General features: G+C 40.2%; 1 protein-coding gene across 1 annotated transcript in view; it reads left to right on the top strand.

The window, feature by feature from the left end:
- Positions 1-25,323, top strand: part of LOC121880090 (serine/threonine-protein kinase PLK1-like) — a 97,382-nt gene that overhangs the window by 26,225 nt on the left and 45,834 nt on the right. The window contains exons 5-6 of the mRNA XM_042387147.1: positions 1,514-1,713; positions 5,633-5,743. Coding sequence (XP_042243081.1) covers positions 1,514-1,713; positions 5,633-5,743 — 311 coding nt within the window. The remainder of the gene's footprint in view (positions 1-1,513; positions 1,714-5,632; positions 5,744-25,323) is intronic.

The following is a 25,323-nucleotide window of genomic DNA, read 5'->3' as shown; positions in this document are numbered from 1 at the left end:
TATTGTAGTGTACAATATTGTGTATCTGCATATACCCTGTACCCTGGTTTATTCATTAATCATATGTCTAAGTGTACTAGTAGCCAAACTGAGCATCATATAACACTCAAAGGTAGTAAATAAATTTTTAGGAAGGTATCTTCTTATCAAATACTATACAGTGTGTTATAGTGACCCCTGTTGTAAGCTGGTCTGCTGAAAGCTGTCACACGAACACATTCTGGGTAAACAACCTTCTGATACAGCTTATCCTTTTATTTTCAATTCATATTAGAAATTGCATACAGTACAGTATTGTATTTTTTTCTCTATTACTGAAGATTTTATATTAATCATGATGAACTGTAAGCCAAATTGACTCCCCCTCACCTGGGAGATGATCACTGCACACCTAATGCTTGGAGGATCACCACACGAGGTGTCAATACTTTTGAATTAGCCCGACTGCAAACTGAGGCAGACAAGCGCCGGAAAGCGCTGCTGGCGTCTGTCCCACACTAGATGGATTCCCCCACATGTGCAACTTCTGTGAACGACTCTGTCGATCCTGTATCAGCCTCTTTAGTCACCTCAAAACTCACCAACATCATTGTATCATAGCTGGATGATAGTCTAACTCGATTCCAAGTGACAGCAAAGTAGTAGTAGTAGTGGTGGTGATAGTGTGTGTGTTCATGCGCGCAATGCAAGTAAAAGAAATAATTGCCATAAGGGCACACACATAAAAGAAATATACATTTCTTTATACGTACATAAATAAAAATGTAACCCCCCCACCCCCCCGTGTCAGTAAATGTTATTCGTGGATTCGGCGATTCACGGCCATTTGAAGGCCCTACTGTATATATAATTTCTCATTATTTTAGGGAACCAACACAACACAGCATGATGTGGTACTGGCAGTGTGACAATGTATTGGTGGTAAAACTGTACTGTATAAATTTGTGCCTTAACCGAGAGCACATGTGAATAATATCTATATTTGAGTACAATAAATATTAAAATAAGTGGAGAATTATATAAATGTAAGTTGTTTTAGGCAAGTGATGTCTGAAACTCACTGCCACATGTAAGTAAATAAAAAAAAATTGAATTTCATTTATTATTCACCTACCTATCCAGTATTATAAAATCACAAGTTTAGTATACTGTATATAAAAGAGGTGTAAATATCAAAATAAAGTGATATAAAATAAATTCAGTGATATGTTTCCCAGGTCACGCAGAGATTGCAACAGTGTTGGATTTAAAATGCCAAGGCTGGTTCCATAGAAACGGAGACGTTACACAACAATTCCTATGATTCTGTTAACATGAGACTTGAGTTGCTATTCTCTAACCATTTCACATGATTTTAGACATCATTATCTAGCTTTTCTAGCCCAAAACAAATTAACTTTTTGGTAACCAGAGGGGGGGTATCTAGGTTTATTATATGGAAACCACGTATGGGTTAATGTTTATAAATGGATTATTTTACAAATGTCCTAATGTTAAAAAATTTTCTTTTCAGATATACTTTACTGGTTGGAAAGCCTCCTTTTGAAACACAAACTTTAAAAGATACATATATGAGGATAAGAAAAAATGAGTACCACATTCCATCTCGGATTGGTCCTCTTGCTCGCTCACTTATCCAGAAATTGCTTCAGGCAGACCCAACACGCAGACCAAATGTTGATACAATTCTTGCTGATGATTTCATGACAATGGGTGAGTTGAAAATGTTGAGAAGTAATGCATTACATTTTCTGATGCAAGACTCTTAATGTTATTATATGTTTACTTAGAAAGAAGTGCTGTACATTATAAGGAAATAGAAAAAGTGAGGAATAAGCTATAGGAGGTACAGGGGTCAGTCGTACATCACTCTGGTAAAGGACAGGGCCACCATATATATAATTAATTTACCGAAGGAAACTAGTAATACAGTGACCCCTCGTTTAACGAACACCTCGGTTAACGTAATTTCGATTAACGAACTGCCTTCCATAAGGATCTTCAATTCGGTTAACGAAAACAATTTCGCTTAACAAACTTCTTACGAACCGACCTCAACATGTTTTCGCTTGCGCTGACCGGGCAACCAGCTTTAGTATCAGTCCGCCAATACATTAATCGGTTCTAGGGCTTAAATTCCTTACTATTTTAGTAAATATCAAGAAGTTTATACTATTCAATAATTTTAATAGTTTAATATTCAATTTTTTAGTCATTTTAACAATTATTGAACAAAATTGAAGGTAAAGTGACTAGTTTAATGCGTGGCATCCAGCCTCTTAACACAGCAAACAGGCGTCAGTCTCTCTCTGTTTTCACTGGAGGTAACATCTTGCTTGAGACTCTCTTCAACTAAACGCTTTTTTTCTGTGTTTCCAAGCAAATTATTGGTCATTTTGAAAATTATTTTACATATTGACTATATAGTGCAGTGCAGTGTTATTTTAAAGAAAATATTCTTTATTTACAGCTAGTTTAACTTTGAAAAATACGTGTTGCCATTGTTTGAATCCAGCATGGGGCCTAAGAGATCAAGAAAAGCGATTTCAATCCAAATAAAGCAGGAAATAATAAAAAAACACGAACAAGGTATTAAATCAAATGCGCTATGCAAAGAATATGGCATGTCGGCATCAACTGTGTCGACAATTCTTGCACAAAAAGACAAATTTAAGGAAGTGAAAGTGAGAGACAAATCTACAAGAGTGTTTAAAAGTAGATCCCTAATCGTAGAAACTGAGAGGTTACTTATCATCTGGATTAGGGAAAAACAGATGAAAGGTGATTCAGTTTCTGGTGATTTCATTTGTGAAAGAGCCAGGGAGATTTATGAACATTTAAAGGCAGATCAACCTGGTTCTTCAGGAACAGAATTTGAAGATTTTCGGGCTAGCAAAGGCTGGTTCGAAAAATTTAAGAAAAGAAGTGACATTTTAAGTGTTGTTATGCATGGTGAAGCTGCTAGTGCTGATAAAGAAGGGGCAGCAAAGTTTTTAGTTGAATTTAACAAACTGATGGAAGAAGAAAATTATCTTCCACAGCAAGTGTTCAATGTGGACGAAACTGAGCTGTTCTGGTAAAAGATGCCCAAAAGAACATTCATCACCAAAGATGAAGCCTCTTTACCTGGGCATAAACCCATGAAAGACCGTCTCACTCTACTGCTTGGTGCCAATGCTTCAGGGGATTTCCGACTGAAGCCTATGCTTGTCTACCATTCTGAAAACCCCAGGGTGTTCAAGCAACAGAAAGTGGTAAGAACAATGCTTGGAGTTTATTGGAAGTCCAACCGTAAGGCATGGGTGACAAGACAGTTCTTTAATGAATGGGCTGTTGATGTGTTTTGCCCCTATGTCAAGAGCTACCTAACCACCAATAAACTTCCTTTAAAGGCTCTTCTCCTCATGGATAATGCTCCTGGTCATGACCCTGACCTTGCCAGAAATTTGGAGTATCAATTTGACTTTGTGAAAGTGTTGTTTTTGCCTCCAAACACTACATCACTCATACAGCCAATGGACCAGAATGTAATCAGCAACTTCAAGAAGTTGTACATGAAGAAAATGTTTCGGAGGTGTCATCAGGCAACTTCCGCTGATCCTGAACTAACACTGAAACAGTTCTGGAAGACACAATTCAACGTCCTGGAGGCTGTAAAATTGATTGTGTCATCATGGCAAGAAGTCTCCACTAGATCCCTCAATTCTTCATGGAAAGCACTGTGGCCATCAGTAGTCCATGATTTTGAGGGATTTGAGGATGACACAGAGTTGGACCAGGAGATTGTGTCCATTGGTCAGTCATTGGGCCTTGAAGTGGAAGAGGATGATGTGGAAGAGCTTGTGATGTCTCATGAGGAGGAACTTACTCCTGATGACTTGAAGGAACTGGATGAGATGTTACGGGTAGAGGCTGACAGTGGTGAGGAGGAAATTGAAAGTGATGACCATATGTCAGCTAAACAGTTGAAAGATGTGATTTACCACTGGGAGAAGTTCAGGGAACTGGCTTCAAAGCACCCAGAAGTGGAAAAAACTGAACTAACTTTGTGTCATGTTGAGGACTCAGTGGTCTCCTTCTTTAAACATAAGTTAATGGTGAGGAGGACAGATGCCCCACAGACCACAATTGACACTTTCTTCAGTAAAAGGCAGAGGGAACAAGATGCTATCCCTCAGCCTTCCACTTCAAGAAGGAGAGAGGATGTTCATGGTGGAGAATCTGTCAGTCCAGAGGTTCCTGACATTTTCATGGAAGGTGACTCACCTTCCAAGAAGCAGTAAAATGCTTCTCCTCCACCTCCACTTCCTTCTCTTCTCCCTTCTCCTGCACATCATCACCATCATCCAGGAGCCTTCTACATACAGACCTCAAAGTATGTACATTTTTCCGCCATTTTTGTTGAAGTTAGGAAATTTTCGGTGAGCTGGAACCAATTACCCAAATACCCATTGAAACAATGGTTTCGGTTAACGAACGTTTCGGTTAACGAACGACCTTCTGGAACGGATTGAGTTCGTTAATGGAGGGGCCACTGTATCTTGAATATATGGGAAGAAAGCTGGACAGCAGACCTTTTGTAAGTGGGAGTACAGTATTGATAGATTATGCCAGAAAGTTAAAAATCTTAGAAATGCTTCCATTAGTAAACTTAAAGCAGCTATGGAATATTTAATCAAAATGTAAGATAAATGAACCGTTAAGGAGTGTGTAGTAATATGAAGGCCGCCAGTTATGTTCAACGGTCCTACCATGCAGTAACTCTTTTTAAATTGTATACTTCCCTGTTGGGCGCTGTAAACGCTTCTGCGCTTTACCTTGCACAGGATGTAAGGGGGTGCCCAATAAACTAGCCCCCTCGGGGGCAAATCTGAATCTTTTTAAATTGCCTTGTGATGGATGGGGAAGTCCATCATCGTCATAATTGTTTTATGGTAATTTTCCATGCTTACATGGGTTAGCTGTGATTACATGATGGCAGTTACCCATGATGCATGGTCTCTGCAGTCTCTTGTCAGGTTCTTAATATAGTGTCAATTCATACAACCTCTCCCCAACTATGTCCTTGTTTCTACAAACTGTTTGCCTTGCTATTCTATGTACCTCCTCTAGAATCTGCAGCATACTGTCTTGATAAAAAATTACTTACATTGTACATGAATCCTTTTATGCCAAAATAGGCCTCCACATAATTGGGGAATCCTGTTGCAGAATACATTAGTTCTTACTTTGAGGATGAATGAAGGGAAAGTCTGCTCTAGATTTTGGCAACATTTCATTTTTGTAGGAAAAGGTTTGAACATTGGAAGAAAAGCAGAAATATGACTTTAATTTACTAAACACTTGACGCTCAGAAATCTGTGAGACTCCAGGGAATTTTATGTCTTGGACTTTTCAACTATAAGCCTCTGAATGCACTGGACAATAGTCGAATGGAGATTAAAATTTGCTCTTAATTCTGGTCACCCTGCACTGAAGCAAGAAAGGGCATGCAAGAGATTCTTTTTCTGGGTGTGGGGACTGTTCTTTAAAGTTATTTTGATGTATTGAAATAAGGAGATAGTTTTTAATTTTAATTGTTGTTTACTTAATGGCATCCATTTTAACACAAATATTATTAATTAAATTGCAGGTTATATACCAACTCGTCTTCCAACTTCTTGTCTCACCATGGCTCCAAGATTTGACTCTCGGTGCTCTGGTGTTGCAACAAGGAAGCCTTTACTGGAGATTAACAACAAAGGTAGGTGTTTAATAATCTCTTACAGTACTTCCATGTCAACAAAACCATTACAATTTATTTATTTTTCTGATACTTGATAATTGTCCCAGTCATTTATTTTTTGGGTTAGTTGCATTTAGAAATACAGGTAGCCCCCGACTTACGACTGCTTGGACTTACGACCGCCGCAGTTGTGACCATTTATTTTTTATTTATTTATTTTTTCAATTGACGCACGCATTTTCTATACCGAAACGTTTCCAGTAAATGTAGTCTCCATGTATAATTAGAAAATTATGGGGGCCCCATGTGCATTCAGCTGACTACATTAAAGGTAAGTGCTCAGTCACACTGTATCCATTCCTCATTATTTATTACTTTTACTGTACTGTATTTCATTGTAGATTTTTTACTTAAATTTTTATTTTTATTTATTTTTTTTGTCATCTATGTCGGACTTACGACCTGGATTTGGGTCCCTAACCCCGTCGTAAGTCGGGGAGCACCTGTATACACAATACAGGTGCGTATCTCTTGCTCTATGAAAATTAGCTAATACAAATTTCCTAAATTACCACCTCTTTCGTGTTACGAAAGCTTCCCCTGCTCATACGAATTTGGGTCCCAGCAAAAATTCATATCGCGTGCCGCCAGGAGTCAGTTGGGGCAGCCACATCCCCCGAGCTCTCTCCCTACCAGGCTGAGGTAGGAGTTACGTTATGGTTATTGTTCATCTCTTAATTTTGGGTAGATAAACATAACTTTCTTCATAATTTTTTTTTATTCAGTTACATATACAATCCCACACATAAAACCTGAAAAAAAAGTCATAAAGTAAAAAACATAAGAGGGGGTAAACCGACGGGTCAAGACGCACCTGGCGCTGCTCTAGCAGCAGCCACGTCAACTATTATGTTGGCCCATACCAACTCCCTCCCCTGAACCCTCCTCCCCACCGGAATATCGACAAGTTCTCGCCAGAAGTTACTATTTCATTTGGGAAAGGAATGGAACCAGTGTTGAATAGTGGTGAACAGTGCTCAAGTCAGTGAAAAACAACTCGGCAGTTGAGTTTGAGCCAAGCTAACCTTCACACAGTGAGGTCCCAGGTACCCAGTGATAATTCCCCTGAGACTCCACGATGGGGAGGCCTGGGACCACACCTCACTCACTTGAGTGAGTGAGGTCCTGTGACAACAGACCACGTGGTGTCCCAATGATGCTATGACACCACGTAGTGAATGAGTTGCTACAGCATCATGTGAGGTTCCTCATAACACCATCTGTGAAGGAATTATTACACCATGTGATGCCCCTCATAACACCATCCATGAGAGAATTACTACGCCATGTGATGCCCCTCATAACACCATCTGTGAGGGAATTATTATACCACATCAGGCCCCTCATACACCATCTGTGAGGGATTTACTACACCACATCAGGCCCCTCATAACGCCATCTGTGAGGGAATTACTACATCATCAGGCCCCTCATACACCATCGGTGAGGGAATTACTACATCATCAGGCCCCTCATAACGCCATCTGTGAAGGAATTACTACACCACGTCAAGCCCCTCATAACACCACCTGTGAGGGAACTACTACTCCACATGATGCCCCTCATAACGCCATCTGTGAGGGAGTTACTACACTTCGTGTCTGCTGTTCAACACCTCAGCTCACATGATCTACGTAACCTCCGCTGTAAACATTAATCTGTATGTTCCTTCACCTTTCTCTAATGAAGGCTTTTGTTAAACCACCAATGTAAGTAATAAGTCATTTATGTCCAGTGTATATTTTCAGCCTTCGGGCTGCAGAACTTTTTCAATAAACTGTTTATTATTATTATTTTTTTTTTACATTTCTTTGTGTGAGAGCGGGGTGTGGGAGCGTTGCTAAGGGTCAGGAGAGGCAGTGTCCCCAGCCGGGCTAGGTTGCCTGGAGAGGATTGAGTGCGTCCTCACGTGACAGCCAACGTCCGTGCAAATGGCGGCTATGGTAAACTTTGATTTTGCTTTTCCTTAATGGTTTTGGCTCTTATTTTCATCTATATAGTATTTTATTATTTTAATGTGTGAGGTAGTAAATTACATTAGTTGTGTACTATTCATCACAGGTAGTAGGTAGTAGGCAACTACCAGACAGGGAAGATATTGTAAGAATAATGTGTTGTCTAATTGTAGACCCTGCTGCCATATGGCATCACAAAAACTGTGACCAAGTTCCAGGTTGCTGATCTGACTTTCTGCCTCATTTACACACAATTGCAGGGTTTCAGTTGTCTCTTACTATTGACAACACAACATATATAACTGTACTCACTCTTGATCTGTTCTATTCTTTCTATTCTTTTATTCTCCTATGATGTTAGTTGACAATAATATTAAAGTGGGGCCTTCTCGGATGGGTCCCACTGGTCGGGAAGATTGTGAACCCCAGGGCCGACCTGATCATCATCAAACTCCTGGGGCCTCAACTGGCGTCACCACGGCTGCTGGAGGATCGGCTTTTTTCACACTTAATTTTTCCAACATTTGCGACCTGAGATCCAATTTTCCTTCTGTGGATAACTATCTATTAATCTCTTCTTCCCAACCTCTTACTACTATCTGAACTTCAACTGACCAAATCAGCTTCACCCAAACCTTTTCAAGTCTCCAACTGCAACCTTTATACCTATTTCCATTCTAAGGGGCGTGTATGTGCCTACTGCAACATACATACACCTATAGCTCGACTCACGGATCTTGAATCTTCCCTTTATGTTGTCATCTGGATCAAAATATCTCTAAAATCTATGACTATATTTCTTTGTTTCCTATACTGTTCTCCCAACTCCACCAACTATTTAGAACTCTTCGAGTATCTCACTTCTTGCCATGAATTGTTGCTATCCACAAAGCCCAACACCAAGATCCTCTACCTAGGGGATTTCAATGTATACTCGCAACAAAAAGTATCGGTGCACACTGTAGTGTGAACAATTTGAGACCAGAGACGATAGGTATTGGGAAAGGCGAGTTGTTCCAGCCGTATGTTGGCAGCCCTGATTGTCAGCCATATGGCCTATTGGGGGGATGAGGATACCCATATCACAGTGTATACGTATCGTTTCGGTAGTCGTCACCCTGCACCGATACTTTTTGGTGCGAGTGTACATCACAGAGAGTGGCTTGGCTCTGCAAGGGTTGACCCAGGTGGAGCTGAGGCACTCTTTTCCTTACTTAATGATCCGAAACAAATAATTAAACACCCTACACGTGTTCCAGTTCGACATGATCAACTTGCTAACATTCTTGATCTTTGTTTCACCTCTAACCCCTCACGCTATTCGTACTCAATTTCTGCCCCCTTAGGGTCTTCTGATCACAATCTTATTTCTATTAAATTAAACTGGGCACGACCACCTCCCCCACACCCCTCTAAATGTTAACTACGGCACTGTCGGAGGGCAAACTGGCAATCCTTGTGAGAATTCTTTTCCGACTTTCCTTGGGATGAATGTTGCTTTTTCACACGGTACGCTTCGGTATGTGCTGACAGCATTGCTGGGGTTATACAGGGTGGTATGAGTGCATTTATCCCATCTACCAAAACTTTCACTTTACAATCATGGTTTGATCGCTCCTGCTCTTGCATGTAGGGAGAGAGATCGGGCATATCAAGCTATGAAACTATCTCCTCCTATTACCCACTGACTAATTCTTCCTCTAGTAAATCCTTCTGGTCCTTAACCAAAAACATCTGTAATAACTTCTGCACTCCCTCTTTTCTCTCTCTCTTCCGACCTGATAACTCTATAGCCAACTCTTCCCCCCTGATAAAGCCAATCTTTTTGGCACCTTATTTTCCTCTAACTCCACCTAAGACAATTCCAACTCTATCCTTCCTACTCCTGCTCCTCCTACTGAACCTATGCACTTTCCTATAATCTCCACTCGTAGGGTTGCTGGTGTGTTATCCAGGTTTGATGTGAGTAAGGCACATGGACTGGATGGAATACCCCCTCGTGTTCTGAGGGAGTGTGCTGAAGTTCTGGCACCTGTGTTTGCTCGCGTCTTTTGCCTTTGCCTCAAAACCCATCTTTTCCTTCTTCTTGGAAGCATGCCTTGGTTCAGCCCATTCCGAAGAAGGGTGACTATTCCAATCCTTCTTAACTATCGTCCATTGCCCTAACTTCATCCCTCTCTAAGATTTTCGAAATTACTGTAAGTTGCGGCATATAAGTCGACATTTTAAGCTTGAAAAAATCTCTCCAAAACCAGAGGCCGGCTTATAAAATGTGAAGCTTTACCACAGAGTGGTAAACAAGTGGAACAGCCTGCCTAACACTTGCTGTGCATCACTTAGCGTAACTCCCGTGGCCTGCCGCTAATATTTTCCTACTGAAATTCATGTTTGGTAAACTTATTTAACAAAGAGATTATAATAAAATAGTAAATTCCAGTATAATTAAACGAACACAACACCTCACGCCATTTCCAACAGCTGGTGCACAGTAAACAATCGATCAGAACGCCACTAAACCCAGGCGGCCAGCCAGACAACTACCCAGTACTACAACTGGACAAGATAACATCTACAGTGTTGTCATGTTGGTGTGTGGGTAATGAGTGGATGCCAGCAAGATCATAAAGCCACAGTTGTTTAATAAATTGCCATTTAGGCTTGTTCAGTGTATGAGGGGGTCAATAAGTGGATGACAGTCTAAGTCTAAGCTGTGTGCCGACAGTGTAACGGACCCATAATTTTGCAGCCGGCTGCGTGGTGTTGGTGGCGCCACTGGTAGTTGTTTACACCAGCTGATGCAAATGGCGGATCGTAAGCCAGGTGTACCACAATGTTCTACTATCATACCGTATATAAGGGTACTATCAAGGTGTTATACTGTACTGGTATGCTGTGTAAACAATTAATATTTTATTGGAGGTGCTAATTTTGGCTTGGTGTTTACCAGAGTTCTTACGAAGATAACTTACTGAAGATTTTTAGCGGTTGCTTGCTGTCCTACGTATATCCTGTTGCCCACTTCACCTTTTTATATGAACTATATAATATATATATCAAATATTGAAAGGTATTACGGTAAGTGTCTTGATGGAAGTGGCATGGCCTTATTGCACACTTTCGCCAAACATAGCCAAGCCTATGTTTGGGTCTGGGGGGGGGGGGTCGACTTATACGGCGAGTATAGGCCTAAACCTGAATTTTGAATTAAAAAATCTTGAGGTCGACTTATACGCCGCAAATTACGGTATCTTGAACTCCCATTTTCTCCGTCACCTGGAACGCCATTCTCTTTTGTCGGATCACCAGTATGGCTTTCGCCAGGCAAGATCTACTGGTGATCTGCTCTCCTACTGCACCCATCTTTGGTCATTCTCTTTTAGGGATTATGGGGAACTCGTCGTGGCCCTCGACATCTCCAAAGCATTTGACGGGATGACACAAGTCTTTGCTTTCTAAACTTCCCTCTTATGGTTTCTCTCCTCCACTTTGTTCTCTTATCTCTAGCTTCCTTGCGAACCGATCCATGGCAGTTGTTGTCAAGGGATCGATCTCTCGCTCTTTCTCTACCAATAGTAGTGTCCCACAGAGTTGTTCTTTCACCTACTCTCTTCCTTCTTTCACCTACTCTCTTCCTTCTTTTTATCAATGATTTATTTCACACTATGACTAATTCTGCCTTACACTGATTCTACTCTTCACTCTTCTTCACATTTTCCCCTTCCCCCTAACTCTCAAACTAGATCTGTTTCTTAAGCTGATATCATTACAAATATCAATGCGGATCTGTGCAGCATCTCTGAATGGGAAGGTGGAAACTTGGTTAAATTCAATAGCAATAAAACTCAGTATTTACCAATTACTTATTCCAAATTAGATGATCTCCCACCAATCACATGTCAGGATGCATTCATTCTGCCAAATTCTAAAATAGATATGCTAGGCCTCACCATCTCTAATATGTCATGGAAGCCACACATCCTCAACAATGCTAAAGCTGCCTCCCAAAAGCTGGGAATGCTGTACAGATGCCGTAGCTACTTCACTTCCTGAGCAGTTGCTTCAAGTATAAAAGGGATTCATTCGTCCTAACTTGGAGTACTGCTCTCATATCTGGGGTGGCTCTTCTGTCCAACTGTTAAATAGGATGGAATCAAAGGCATTTCATCTTATTAACTCTCATCCTTTAGTTGACAATCTCTCTCCCCTTTCTCTTCACCGCAATGTTGCTTCACTCTCTTTTGCAGGTACTTTAACGGGCAATGTTCGGTGGATTTGACGGCCTTGCTAGCGGTACACAGGATGTCGGCTCGTAACACATGTCTTGCCCGCGGTGCCCACTGTTTCTCTGTGGATTTCGGTCACACTAGAATAACCCATTGTAGTCTTCCTTCTTTCCTCACACATGGTAATGGGGAAAATAGTGTTCAGGGCCTCAACTATAAAAATTTTCTCCAAATTTGTTGCCGAATTGTACTTTTAATTAACATGTTTGAGCAATGTTTTTGTGCTATTTATTTTTGTGAGAGAAAGTTATTAGCAGATGAAGAGTAAATTTTTCCAGAAAAGTGTTAAAACAAATGGATTGCATTCCAGTATACCATTGTTGTTTGTTTGAAACTTAATTTCTCAAAGACACAAAATTTTAAGTGGTAATTAAGTTCCCAAACCTGCTTATAAATGCATATTTAACCTATAATAAGCTTAAATATTGTACACTTGCAGTGAATAATACAGGTTCAACATGTAAAATCTGGCTGTGAGGAAACAAGGAACGTGAGAAAACCATATAGTACAAGGGGTCCCCAGGTTACGAAAAGGGTCCGTTCCTGAGGACGATCTTAAGTCGGAACACATGCTATGTGCCTACCGTACTTACAGAACAATTTTTTAAATCCCACTATACCATAGCCAAAGTCCTTATATACTGTATATCCAAATCACATAGTAGCAATGCGTGTGATGGAAGGTGTGGGAGAGGTTTTGAGAATTGCAATTAAATGCCAGGTTATGACGTTTCTTCCTAATATTATGTATTAAGTAATTATTAGATGTTTTAATTGCCTGTATGTTGGCCTGGCAAGTTATTGCTAGGCATTAACCTACCTAGGTATAAAGCTAGACGTTGCATTCTGGATTGAACAAAAACAGTCAAGGGAGAAAACAAGATTCATCATAATATACTAGGATTTCTGTTACCCTGTACTGTACATATTTTCTTCGAGTAGATTTAATAGTATATGTCACCACTCTTACACATGCCTGAACATTGCTTGGTATTATTTTCAAGCATATTTTGTTCGTATTACAAATTTCAAGCCTAATCATGAAAAACAAAAAAAAATAATTGAGGAGAATGGCAATACTTTGTATACCTGTTCTCACGTGTGGCAGTGACCTCGCTAAATGTAAACAAATTCTGTCTTGTTCCTGTGTTCAATACTTACAAGCCACCAATGTTTATATTCGCATGAACTTTCTTATGTAAAGAATTAAAAAATATTACCCTTCACAAGAGAAAGAAGAGAGAGAGCTAAGAAGGTATGTGGCCAGCAGATATAAGTTTGTGACCAACTTGTTGTTGTGACATAGCAATTCCTCTTGTGTCATTCCTTTAATAGTCTAGCATTTTGCAATTTGCAAACTGTGGGTCAATAAATTCATCGCCAAAGAGAAAATACTGTACACGAATGGCATGGCCCTGCTGAACACACACACACACACACAGAGTATTGTACAGTATAAAGCATACCTGGGCCCGCATCATTGGAGGCAGGATCACTGTCGAGTCACTTATCTATCCAGTACTAAAGAACTGGCCTTATTGTGAATCAAATATCCACTCGTCCTTGTAATGTTATGTGGATCTCTCAGGGGCCAACCCTTGCATCAAGTAACCCTATACATTAGTAAATTTTGACTGACTGCTTTGGAAGCACGTGAAGTTTCTACATTTTAGGAATTAGCGTATAAACGTGCACATCCATATAACACGGTAACCCCCATACTAATTCCTGAAGTGCATGAGCTCTGTGTGTTTTCATAGGGGTTCGTAACAGTTACTAAAAGGTTACTTATTGTTAGAGCTAATCCGATGTGTACAGTTGCAGAAAATAATTCCTAAATACTTGGCATCTACATGTGATTCATATATACTGGATATGATTGGTTTATACCTAATAACACTGCTTTTCATCACATATGTCGGAACCATACGAAAATCTACTCCTTAATACAAAGTAAGATCTATGTAAATATATTAAAATTCCAATCCCCCTCACCTTATGACCCTCAAGTACTTACATACCAGATACTGCCAAGTGTTCAGCAGACCTATATTTGAAGTTTCCCAGCGTGTTCGAGTTAATGATGGTGTTCGGTAATTTGTTCCACTCATCAACTTCTCTATTTCCAAACCAGAGCTTACGCATCTCGGACCTAAATCTAAATTTGTTCAATTTAAAACCATTGCTACGATTTCACTCCTGGTTAGATAGTTTTATTACCTTTGTTATATCACCTATGTTTAACCCTAACTTCCATTTATACACCTCGATCATATCTCCCCTCACTCTACGTCTTTCGAGGGAATCCAAATTCATATGCTTTAATCTCTCTATACACAAGGTTCTTAATGCCCGGGATTAACCTTGTCACCCTCCTCAGAATACTTTCTAGGGATTCGATATTCACTCTGTAGTATGATGAGCAAGTGCAATATGCAGGGTGTCTGTAAGGTCCGTGTGCAGTTTAAAATGTTACTAACTTCAGTTCTATAGGAGATAAAAACAATCTGTAAAATGTAATAGAGAGACAATTTATTCAAGTTTTAACAACAGTAATCTTAAGATTTTAATTTTCAACATATCCACCATCATTATGGATACAAAGCATAACACGATTTTGAAGTTCCATGAATACGTTCTGCAATTGTGTTTCTTTTATGGTACCAATCACATCAGTTATCTTTGCACAAAGATCGTGTCAAAACTTGAATAAATTGCCTCTCTATTACACTTTACAGATTGTTTTTATATCCTATAGAACTAATGTTAGTAACATTTTAAACTGCACAAGGACTTTATAGACACCATGTATAGTTTTAGGATAACCTTGATACTAACACTCCTTAGTATGAACCCAAGTACCTGTACTTTGTTAGCCTTGTTTCGAGCAAATTTGCATTGTTTTCTTGATTTAAGAATCTTACTTATCATTACCCGTAAATCTTTCTCACAGTCGGATTTTTTATATCAGCTTTATTCATCTGATATCTGGTTCCTCTAATATCATCTCTTAGACTAGGTACATTATATTTTCCTCATCAAATTTCATCTGCCATTTTTGAGACCATGCAAATTTTTTTAGATCTTCCTGTCTTTCTGTGGAGTTCTCGTCAGATTTAATTACAAACCCTATTTTAGTGTCATCAGCAAAGTTACTTTAATAATAAATAATAATAAACGGTTTATTAATAGAGTTGCAGCTGGTGGCTGAAAATATACAAACTTACATTTGATTTAGACATAATGATATGAGTTGAATACATTTACAGGGCTGTACAGTACATAAATCAGGAGTTGTTTATTATTTTAACAATAAATGGGATGGTGCTATTCTTATATTTATCAGTGCGGGCTCTTATGGGCTGAATCTTGTTGTAGTGGCGGACTGCGCGAGGTGGGCGGGGGACTGCCGGTGGCAGGAGGTGGCGATGACGAGGATGGTGCAGTAGTCCACTGCCAAACCTTGCTAGTGCTTGGTGGTGGAGGTCACTGAGGGATGGCATTTCCAGGGTGGAGAGAGCGTTGTTGTAGCCGCAGTAGTCTGCGCCGAGCATGATTCTGCAGGCCCTTTTCTATACCTTCTCTAGCCGATGTTGTTGGGTAGAGTTGAAAGAAGACGACCAGGCTGGTGACGCATACTTTAGTTTGGGAGAATAAAGGCATTGTAGATAGCCCTCAGCTCTGGCGTGGGTGCCCCAAGTGACCTAAGTCGTCATAGTATGTAGAGTCGGTAAGAGGCTGCCTTGATTATGTTGTTTACATGGGCCTTCCAGTCCAGTTTGTGGTCTATGGTAACACCCAGGAGTTTGGCAGACTGCACTAACTGGAGAGGATGGGCACCCACTGTGACTGCTGGAGTGGTGGCGGTATTGATGTGCATGACTATGTTTTTGGTGTGGTTGATGGTGACCTTGTTCTCCATAGTCCATGCCTGTAGCCTGTTCAGGGTGCCTTGTAGCGATGAGTAGTCCGGTGAGGTGTTGTCCACTGTAACCCCCACAGTGCAGTCATCCACGTACTTCCACCTGTGAGGGGTGTCCGATAGAGTGTCGTTGATCAGGAAGCTCTTGGTCCCCTGGGGAACACTGCAGGTGAGGTGTTGGAATGTGGAGACTGAACCCTGGTACCTGACTGCCTGACGACATTCACTCAAGAAATCAGTGAGCTATGAGACCAGGTTGGTGGGCAGCCCTAGTGCAATGGCCTTGTTCATAACAGTGCAGTGATCAACAAGGTTAAAAGCCTTCCTGAAGTCTACAAGGGCAACGGCCAGTGATGTCTTATGTTTCTGCAGGTTTTTGTGCAGGAAATCCAGGAAACTAACTAAGCAGTGTGATGTAGAGGTGGTCCTCATATTGCCAAATTGCTGTGGATTAATTGACTGATAAATTCTAGCAAATGCCCACTCAAAAACAAAGTCTTCACAGAGTAGACTGGGTATGGGGGTAATGGCAACTGGCCTGAGGTCATTAGGGAACTGTGGGGTGGTGACCTCGGGGATAGGGGTGATAAATGTGGGTTTCCATTTATTAGGGCATTTGCTTTGTCTGAGGGATGCATTAATAATAGAACAGAGGGGGGTGGCAAGTTCGACTGCAAACTCCTTGTAAATTTTGACTGGGAGGTCAATTGGGGTTGTGGAGCATTTGGATTTAAATATCAGGAGTTTGTTGGCGATTGCAAATGGTTGAACACTGGGAGGGGGAAAGTAAGTAAGCCGGGAGGAGAGTGAGGTCAACACTAGGTAGGGTATGACATATGGTAGCAAAGTGGTTATTAATTATTTCAGCTGGGGAATTCGCGGGGTCGGCTAGCCAGCGACAAACAGCGTTTGTAGGGGAGGAATCCACTACAATGCCTTGTACAGTAGGGGGCAGGGAAAAAACACTTTTATTTGAGTTGCAGGCTGCACTTTTCAGGCATCGTTTGTATGGCTGTAACAAACACCTGTGCAAAATTTCATGCCATTTCATGCATACTTACCCTGCCGCATCGCGAACGACTTTTTGACAACTTTTAGTGTATACCAAAAATTAGGTGTCATTTAATGTTTTCCAGGATAATGATAAATTTTACATGGGTGACATCGATTTAATTCACATGTTATTTTACAGGTACACCGTATAGAAAATCATTACAAGTTCATATTGAAATTCTTTTTTGTGTGGAACCTTGGCATCATTTTCCTAGACAATAATCTTTGCCTAATATATCCATCTCTCGATTCGTATCCCGTCACTTCAGTGCAAGCTTCAGTCATCACTTTTATGCCTCTCTCGACCGCCTGAGTGCTGTTTGGCCACTTGGGCACCACTAATGGTGTCTCAAGAATGTCATTAACCTGTAGATTTGACAGAGAAGCAATGTAAGGAGGCTCAGTCTTGAGTTCATTCCTCCAGTTAATCATGGAATGATAGTTTTTTGCTTGCCACTTTAGTTTCGGAGTCACCACCTTTCTCATGTTGACTACAGGAGGCACATCCTCATTCCCATCTCCATCTTTACCCTCCTCATCAGTATAGTTTAACAAATTCTCGTCAACAGCAGCATCAGAATCTTCCTCCTCCTCTTCAGATCTGCCAGTGCATTCTTCCTTTTGCTGATTCTCCTCTCTAATTTTTCTTATCATTGAGACAGCTTTTTCTCTAACAGTCATGTCCTCATCTGCACACATACCAAGAAGAAGTTGATCTGTGTGGGCGAAGTATGCATTTCTCTGGACAGCCTTCTTCACTATCGTCTCCTCCTCACTATTCAGGTGTTTCATATATAGCAGGGACTGGAATACGTTCCTTGAGCCGTGTGTTACGTAAGGGTGTATCTTGATGTAAAACCACATTGGAGCACTGAACTTTATTATTGTAATGACAATTCTTTTCAACTCATGGCTGGGTCTTGATGTTGCTACATACAGCCTGAGGATTCTACTCCATAAGGTGTTCCACCTTGACACACAGGGAGGACCTGGCTCAATAGCAGCCAAGTCATCTTCAACAACACCTGTGATAACTCCTTTACAAATCCTATACAGGTATTTCTGATCCCAGGACAGATCTTTCTCCACTTCATCATTAAACACAGGGAAATCAGGGAAACTGACTGGCTGGAAGGCGACAACTGGAAGCTCAGACAAAGACTCCTTGATCTGCTTTCCAATGGGACCACGCCAATGCTCAGGACCACTTGGTTTACCATCATAGTGATAAAAAACTGCGCGGAAAGGCAGCTCATTTCCGTGAAGCTGACATATGAAATAATGGAGCGGGTGACCAAGTAACATTTCAAGATGATGAATGACTCCATTTTCTGATCCTACATTTACATTGGTTCCATCACAACCAACACACACAATGGGCTGCTGGGTTAGATTTTTCTCCACCAGAAACTCGTGAATAGTTTTGGCAATCTGCTTTCCGTGTCCAGTCTTGGGAGTCACATGTGTGAGATATTCATTGCCAGGCTCAACCATGATGACATAATGATCTTTCACCATCATCCTCGAACTCCATTTCTCGGTCTTCTCATTCTTTATCATCACACGAGTGGCGGTCTTCTTACCATCAAAATAGAGTGACGTCAAATTATCTAAACTAGCCATCTCAATTTCTTGCCTCTTAAATCGGTATTTTTGTCTCGCATCCCGCAGCTTATGTGGTCCAATAACCTGACTCTTGTCATCCTTTGTGATAATGCCATAGTCAGTTAAGGTGGCAGTAGCAATGGCAGCTCCAGCATAATCACTAATCAAGTATCGGTCACAAGCGGCAGCCAGTGTAGGTCTCCCCTACATTACAGTACAGTAACACAACATTGAGAAATGAAATGAGAAAAGGCTGATAATCAATATAGACATAGCACCATACTCATCTGCAACAAGACAACTTAAATGAAATAAGAGATATGAAAAAAAAGTTGATAAACACTGAACAGAACATTGCACCGCCACAGCGGCTGTTTGGCCAGTACTGTAGGTAAATTTAAAAATTTCAGTAGAAAATGCGGCAGACTAAACCTCGACATATCAACTTCAAATTTGGCATGGAGTCTTAGATATGTATAAGGAACAATGCCTGAAGAGTGCAGCTTTGAGCAAAATTTCACTGCCCCCTATTGTACAGTATTCTGAACTCGTCAATTACAGTGTTGGAGGAATGTCAAGTTTACTACAAGTAAATAATGTGTCGCCGAATTGTATTAAGTCATTACTAGGGAGCTGGTAAAGTATAGACGACATAATTTCTTAGTACAGTACTCCCTCTTTATCGACGGGGGTTACGTTCTGTAAACGGCCGTCGATAAAGAAACCGTCGATACCGTGATGGTTGCGTAATTTTTCTAACTATTATTAGCATATGTTGAATAAATGTACCTTTAAGCATTAATGCGTTTCCTTTACACATAACCTTAAATAATAGTGTATAAATAATAATATAATAAGTGGACAAAAATACTAGCAAACTTACCATTTAATTTATTGAAGTGAACATCGGTCCTTACAGTAAACAATACAGTATATACAGTATATACAAGTGTGATGATTGAGGCTTATTAAAAGCCTGACCAGTCAGATGAGTATGATTAGTCAAGGTCTGCATCTTCTTGAGGGGTGTGGGCAGGTACTGCGTCTTATTGTTGTGAGGTGCCGGCAGCTTCTACGTCTTGTTGTTGTTGTGAGGTGTCGGCAGGTTCGGCGATGACAGGCACTCGGCGACTGAAGAAGTTGGTGATGGTGGTCTGTGCTTTCTTGCTTCTCATTTCCCTCTGCAGTTCTATATATGGCAACATAACATTTTCAATAGCTCTCTTTGCTTTAAGGGACCTATCAAGGGAGGGATCAATGTCATAGAGACGAGCAGAGAGGGCCTTACTCATTCTTATCACTTCACCAAGATTATCTAAAGTTAAGTTCTTATTTTCATCATCACTCACTTCATCGTCTGTTTCATCCTGCAGCTCCACTAATTGTTCTAGTTCATCACTTGTAAATGGGTCCCCAACATTTCCCAATAACTCTTCTTGCACCTCTGCCGCTGTTAGGTCAGAGAACCCTTCACCTCCAACTTCATTTGCCATAGTTATTATGTTGCGTAACTGAGGCTCGGCTGTTGGGAACCCTGTGAATGTTGGGACAATTTCAGGCCACAATTTTTTCCAACATGATCGGACACAGTTCTGCGACAGTTCATTGTGGCTTTCAGCGATGAAGTTTATGCACTGCGCAATATCAAATTTCTTCCACATTTCTCTGGGTGTCACATCAGCATCCTTATCAAGGCACTCACGAATCATGCTGAAAGTCTTCTCTGCATATTTAGCCTTAAACACGACAATGACTCCCTGGTCCATTGGCTGGATGATGGAGGTGGTGTTTTTTGGCAGGAAAACCACCTCAATGTTGGGGTGGGCAGTCTTGAGTTCTTCAGAGTGGCCAGGGCAATTATCTAGACATAATACCACTTTGAACTCCATGCCAAGTTCATCCAGATAATTTTTCACCTCTCTAGCAAAGCAGTTTTTCAGCCAATCCACGCACAAATCAGATGTCATCCACGCTTTCTTGTTGTTCCTGTAGAAAACTGGTAGCAAGTTCATGTTTTTATTTTTGAGAGCCCGAGGTCGTGCGGCAGTGTATAACAACATGGGCTTAATCATATGCCCTGCCGCATTCCCACATAGCATCACTGTCACTCGGTCCTTCGCAACTTTAAATCCAGGGGCACTTTTTTCCTCTTTAGAGATGTAGGTTCGGCGTGGCATCTTCTTCCACCATAGGCCTGTCTCATCAGCATTAAAAACTTGTTCCGGCCTATAACCCTTTTGTGCTATGTGGTTAGCAAACTCTGCAGGGTATGCTTCCCCTGCCACAGTGTCTGCTGATGCTGCTTCGCCAGTCACTTTTATATTATGCAGCCCATAACGATGTCTGAATTTCTCAAACCATCCTTTGCTAGCTGCAAATTTTTTCAAATTGTCACCATCACCATCACCCTGATCATCACCATCACCATCACCAACACCATGATCATCACTTTTAGAAAACCTATCATAAAGTTCCTTAGCTTTCTGCCTAATAAATTTCGAGTCAAGTGGTATGCGGCGGCGGTTTAGGTCCTCTATCCAAATGTTCAGTGCTTTTTCCATTTTAATGAGGGCATCATCACGCACATGGCTTGTCACTTTTGATGTCACTGGTGCACTTGAAGCTAAAGCGTGCTTCAGATCCTTTGCACGTCGTTTAATTCCACGCACACTGGATTCGTTGAGCCCAAAGTGGCGGCCAACAGCTGCATAGCTCATACCGCTGTCGAGTTGTTTCAGCACTTCATTCTTCTCATTCAGCGTCAGCACTCGTCTTGCCCTCTTAGGTGTAGATCCAGAGGGAGCAGCAGGTCGTTTGGGAGGCATAGTGATATAAGTTCATGTGATGAATCACCAGCAAAAGTTGAAAATCAAAGACTGTTGCCCACTCGGCTTGGCTGATGTTTGTGTTCAGGGAAGGCGGGCCGCGGGTAGGCGCTAGTCACGCCACTAGTGCCGCCTAGCGGCGAAAGTACAAACAAGGCCCGCGGAGTTCAAATAAAGCCAAAATAAAAATCCCGGCTAAATAATCCGTCGATAATCGAAACCGCCGATAAAAAATCCGTCGATAAAGAGGGAGTACTGTATTAATAAGTACAGTGAAAGCACTTACCTGCATATGTAATGTTCAGGGAGTCCAGTTGTCCATAGTTGTCAGTGTGTTTGGTAAGTACAAGTACAGTTATTATTATTATTATTATTATTATTATTATTATTATTATTATTATTATTATTATTATTATTATTACATTTTCAGCCCCCAGGCTCCGATATGGGTCAGTGACCTGTGCCCGGGTGGGCTAATCCCCGTAAAAAAAAAAAAAAAAAAAAACAACAACAACTTGTTGATAGGCTATTTCAGATTGTCGGTTTTGGCGCTTTAGTGATCATTTGCCAATTGAACATTGGTTGTAGAGTTTTTCCCTCCAACTTTTCCTCATATAATTGAATCGTGTCTTAATTCTGTTGGTAGCCAAGTAAAGCGTAGACAATCGCGTATGTACTGTTTGGGGACCACGTAAATCGACGCCCGCACAATATATATGCAAATGACTTTCCAGTCAGTCTCAAGTCCCACTGGCGCCAGCATTTTTGTATTTAATATTATTTCTGTTACAGTCTATCTTTATCCCTGCCATGATATTCTTGGTGAATTCACTCCATTTCTTTTATTTTTGGAAAACTAAATGAATAGGTGAATATTGATGTTACAGAATTTTAAAATTGCGGTTAGTGTCGTCAGTAAGCAGATGGGGGGGGGGGGGGTTGATGGGAGGCCAGCCATTAGTATATTCATGAAACAGTGCAAGTGGGTGTGTGCGGGAGGGCAGGGAGGGCAGGCTGTCATTGAAATGTAGATTGCAACAAGATAGTGAGAGACTGGTGGTACAGGTAATAATGGTGGTGTTTGATGTGATATTATTAGAATTCAGATGTATTTTGTGAGTTAATCATTAATTGTAACTAATTTCATGTAAATCTGTATGTACTGGACAGCCAAGGCTTTGTATTTGTAAATACTTCCATATCCGTTGCTGGTGTTAGCGCGGCGGAGAGATAAACAAGTTGTTGGTAGGTTGACGGTGGATTTAGTGGTGCTAGACCAGTGGTTCTCAACCTTGTTTGCCCCATGCACCCCTTTCACCATATGTCAGAATGTCATTCCCCCCTCCTTTCCAAGATTGTCTGCCTCAAAAAGTGCATTCCAAATAATATGCATATAATACTGAAAATCCTTTATTTTTTCCATATTAGTACATATACATTTACAATTTTACATGGATTATTTTTATAGTGGAGTTTTACAAATTAAATGCCAATTGAAAATGTTGATGGATTTATAAAACTTGAATAAAAGTAAAATAGTTTTTTTATATTTATAATGAATTACTTAACAGACCAAACTGAAGCATAATGCAAATTACTTAACAGACCAAACTGAAGCATAATGCAATAAACAAAAAGTTCAATAGAATACCAGGATATTGTAAATTTGTAATTAATTTTATGAGAAACCTGTGATTGTTTTTTCTTCGCCAATTCTGGGATACGCGGAGGAGTGCTTGAAAGGGCACAACGCAGGTCATTTTCTACCTCTAATCTACTACGTTGCTTCGTTTTAATTTGCAACAGAGTTGAAAATCCTGACTCACAAAGATATGTCGACACAAACGGAAGCAATGCACGGATAGCTCTTTCTGCCACTTGGGTAGGAATCACACATCAAGGGCCAAAATTCTGTGATTGATTTCTCATCGAACATATCTCTTGCTCCCGAATCAGTCCCCTGAAAACCTGAATTCCCCCCTGGTTGAGAACCCCTGTGCTAGACGGAGTAAATTATACAATACAGTAGTACCCCGCTTAACGCGGTCAATAAAACCCATAGGGTACCGTGTGAAAACAGCACTAAGTGAACAACAGAACATATGGGATTAATTCCAATAGAAACTGGCCCGACCCCCAAACTCCACTTTTTCCGACACAATACCTATGTTCTAGTAAAAATAACATCTTAATTTTATGATGGTACATGCACGCAATTAATACTTAAGAGAAATAGAGAAATACAGTCGCCAAGTTAATGTCCATTCAAATAATGGACTCAACTCCCTCCCCCTCTTCTCACACTACACTGCTGGCTCTTCCCTCTCTGAGAAATTTTGGGGGGAAAACCACTAAATTTTAATAAATAATACCTCAAACTAAAGTTAGGATAATACAATTGACATTGCTGGATTCCTTGTAAGACCAGGAATATTTTGAATATAAATGTCATATATTTTGCACAAAAGATAACATATTTACTCAGTAAACATTATATCTAAAATTTGTATGTCTAATGCAAAATCTATGATGTTTATATTCAAAATGATCACCAAATTGTAAGAATTCCAGCAATGTAAATTATATTCTGGCTGGGTAATTTGTATGAATTTTATGAGCTAAAACAAATATCTTCAGTTAATAAAAAAAAAAAATATTCTTCACGACACTATCTGTCAATCAAAGTACCCCACCTTGCCTCCCCCCTCTTCCAACCAGGTCCGTCCCAACCCTCCCCCCCCACCCCCCACCAATCCTCCCTTCAAGAGATGTTGGGTGAAAAAACTAAATTTTAACATTTAGTATTAAATAATACCTCAGATTAAAGTTAGGATAATATAATTGACATTGCTGGATTCCTTGTAAGACCAGGAATATTTTGAATATAAATGTCATATATTTTGCACAAAAGATAACATATTTACTCAGAGTAAACATTACATCTAAAATTTGTATGTCTAATGCAAAATCTATGATGTTTATATTCAAAATGATCATCAAATTATAAGAATTCCAGCAATGTAAATTATATTCTGACCGGGTAATTTGTATGAATTTTATGAGCTAAAACAAATATCTTCAGTTAATAAAAAAAAAATATTCTTCACACGGTAACAGATGGTCGGTCGGTCCCTCCCTCCCCCCCCCCCCCACCAACCGTCCCTACCAGATGTGTGGGAAAACCAGAATATTTACCTTTTTAGTAATAAATAATACCTCAAACTAAAGTTAGGATAATATAATTGACATTGCTGGATTCCTTGTAAGACCAGAAATATTTTGAATACAAATGTCATATATTTTGCACAAAAAATAACATATTTACTCAGAGTAAACATTATCTCTAAAATTTGTATGTCTAATGCAAAATCTATGATGTTTATATTCAAAATGATCATCATATTGTAAGAATTCCAGCAATGTAAATTATATTCTGGCCGGGTAATTTGTATGAATTTTATGAGCTAAAACAAACAGGCAGGCAGGCAGGGTGGCGGGTGGGGGAGGGGCGAATCTAAAAATATCTCTCGAGCCGGACACTCTGCACGTATATGTGGAAAAAACCCGCGTTAAGTGAAAGTTCAGCTCTGGCGAGGCACCGCATATACGTGAAATCGCGCTAAGCGGGGTATTACTGTACTATTTTTTCTATAACAAAGACGTGCTCTTAACTCCGTACACATCCTCTACAGTCTACACACTCTAATATATTGGTCATTTCAGTGTCCTTAGAGCAGACAGGAGTCGCCCAGAATTCGTTAGTATTTTTATATGTATATATATATATATATATATATATATATATATATATATATATATATATATATATATATATATATATCATGTAAATCCACAATGAAAACGTGGATAAGATAAATCTTGATAAAATCACACG

Source organism: Homarus americanus, unplaced genomic scaffold (assembly GCF_018991925.1).
Source record: "Homarus americanus isolate GMGI-L3 unplaced genomic scaffold, GMGI_Hamer_2.0 scaffold30108, whole genome shotgun sequence".
Lineage (NCBI taxonomy): Eukaryota > Metazoa > Arthropoda > Malacostraca > Decapoda > Nephropidae > Homarus > Homarus americanus.
Note: the sequence above shows the minus strand (reverse complement) of the source record. Positions and strands in the feature narration are given on the sequence as shown.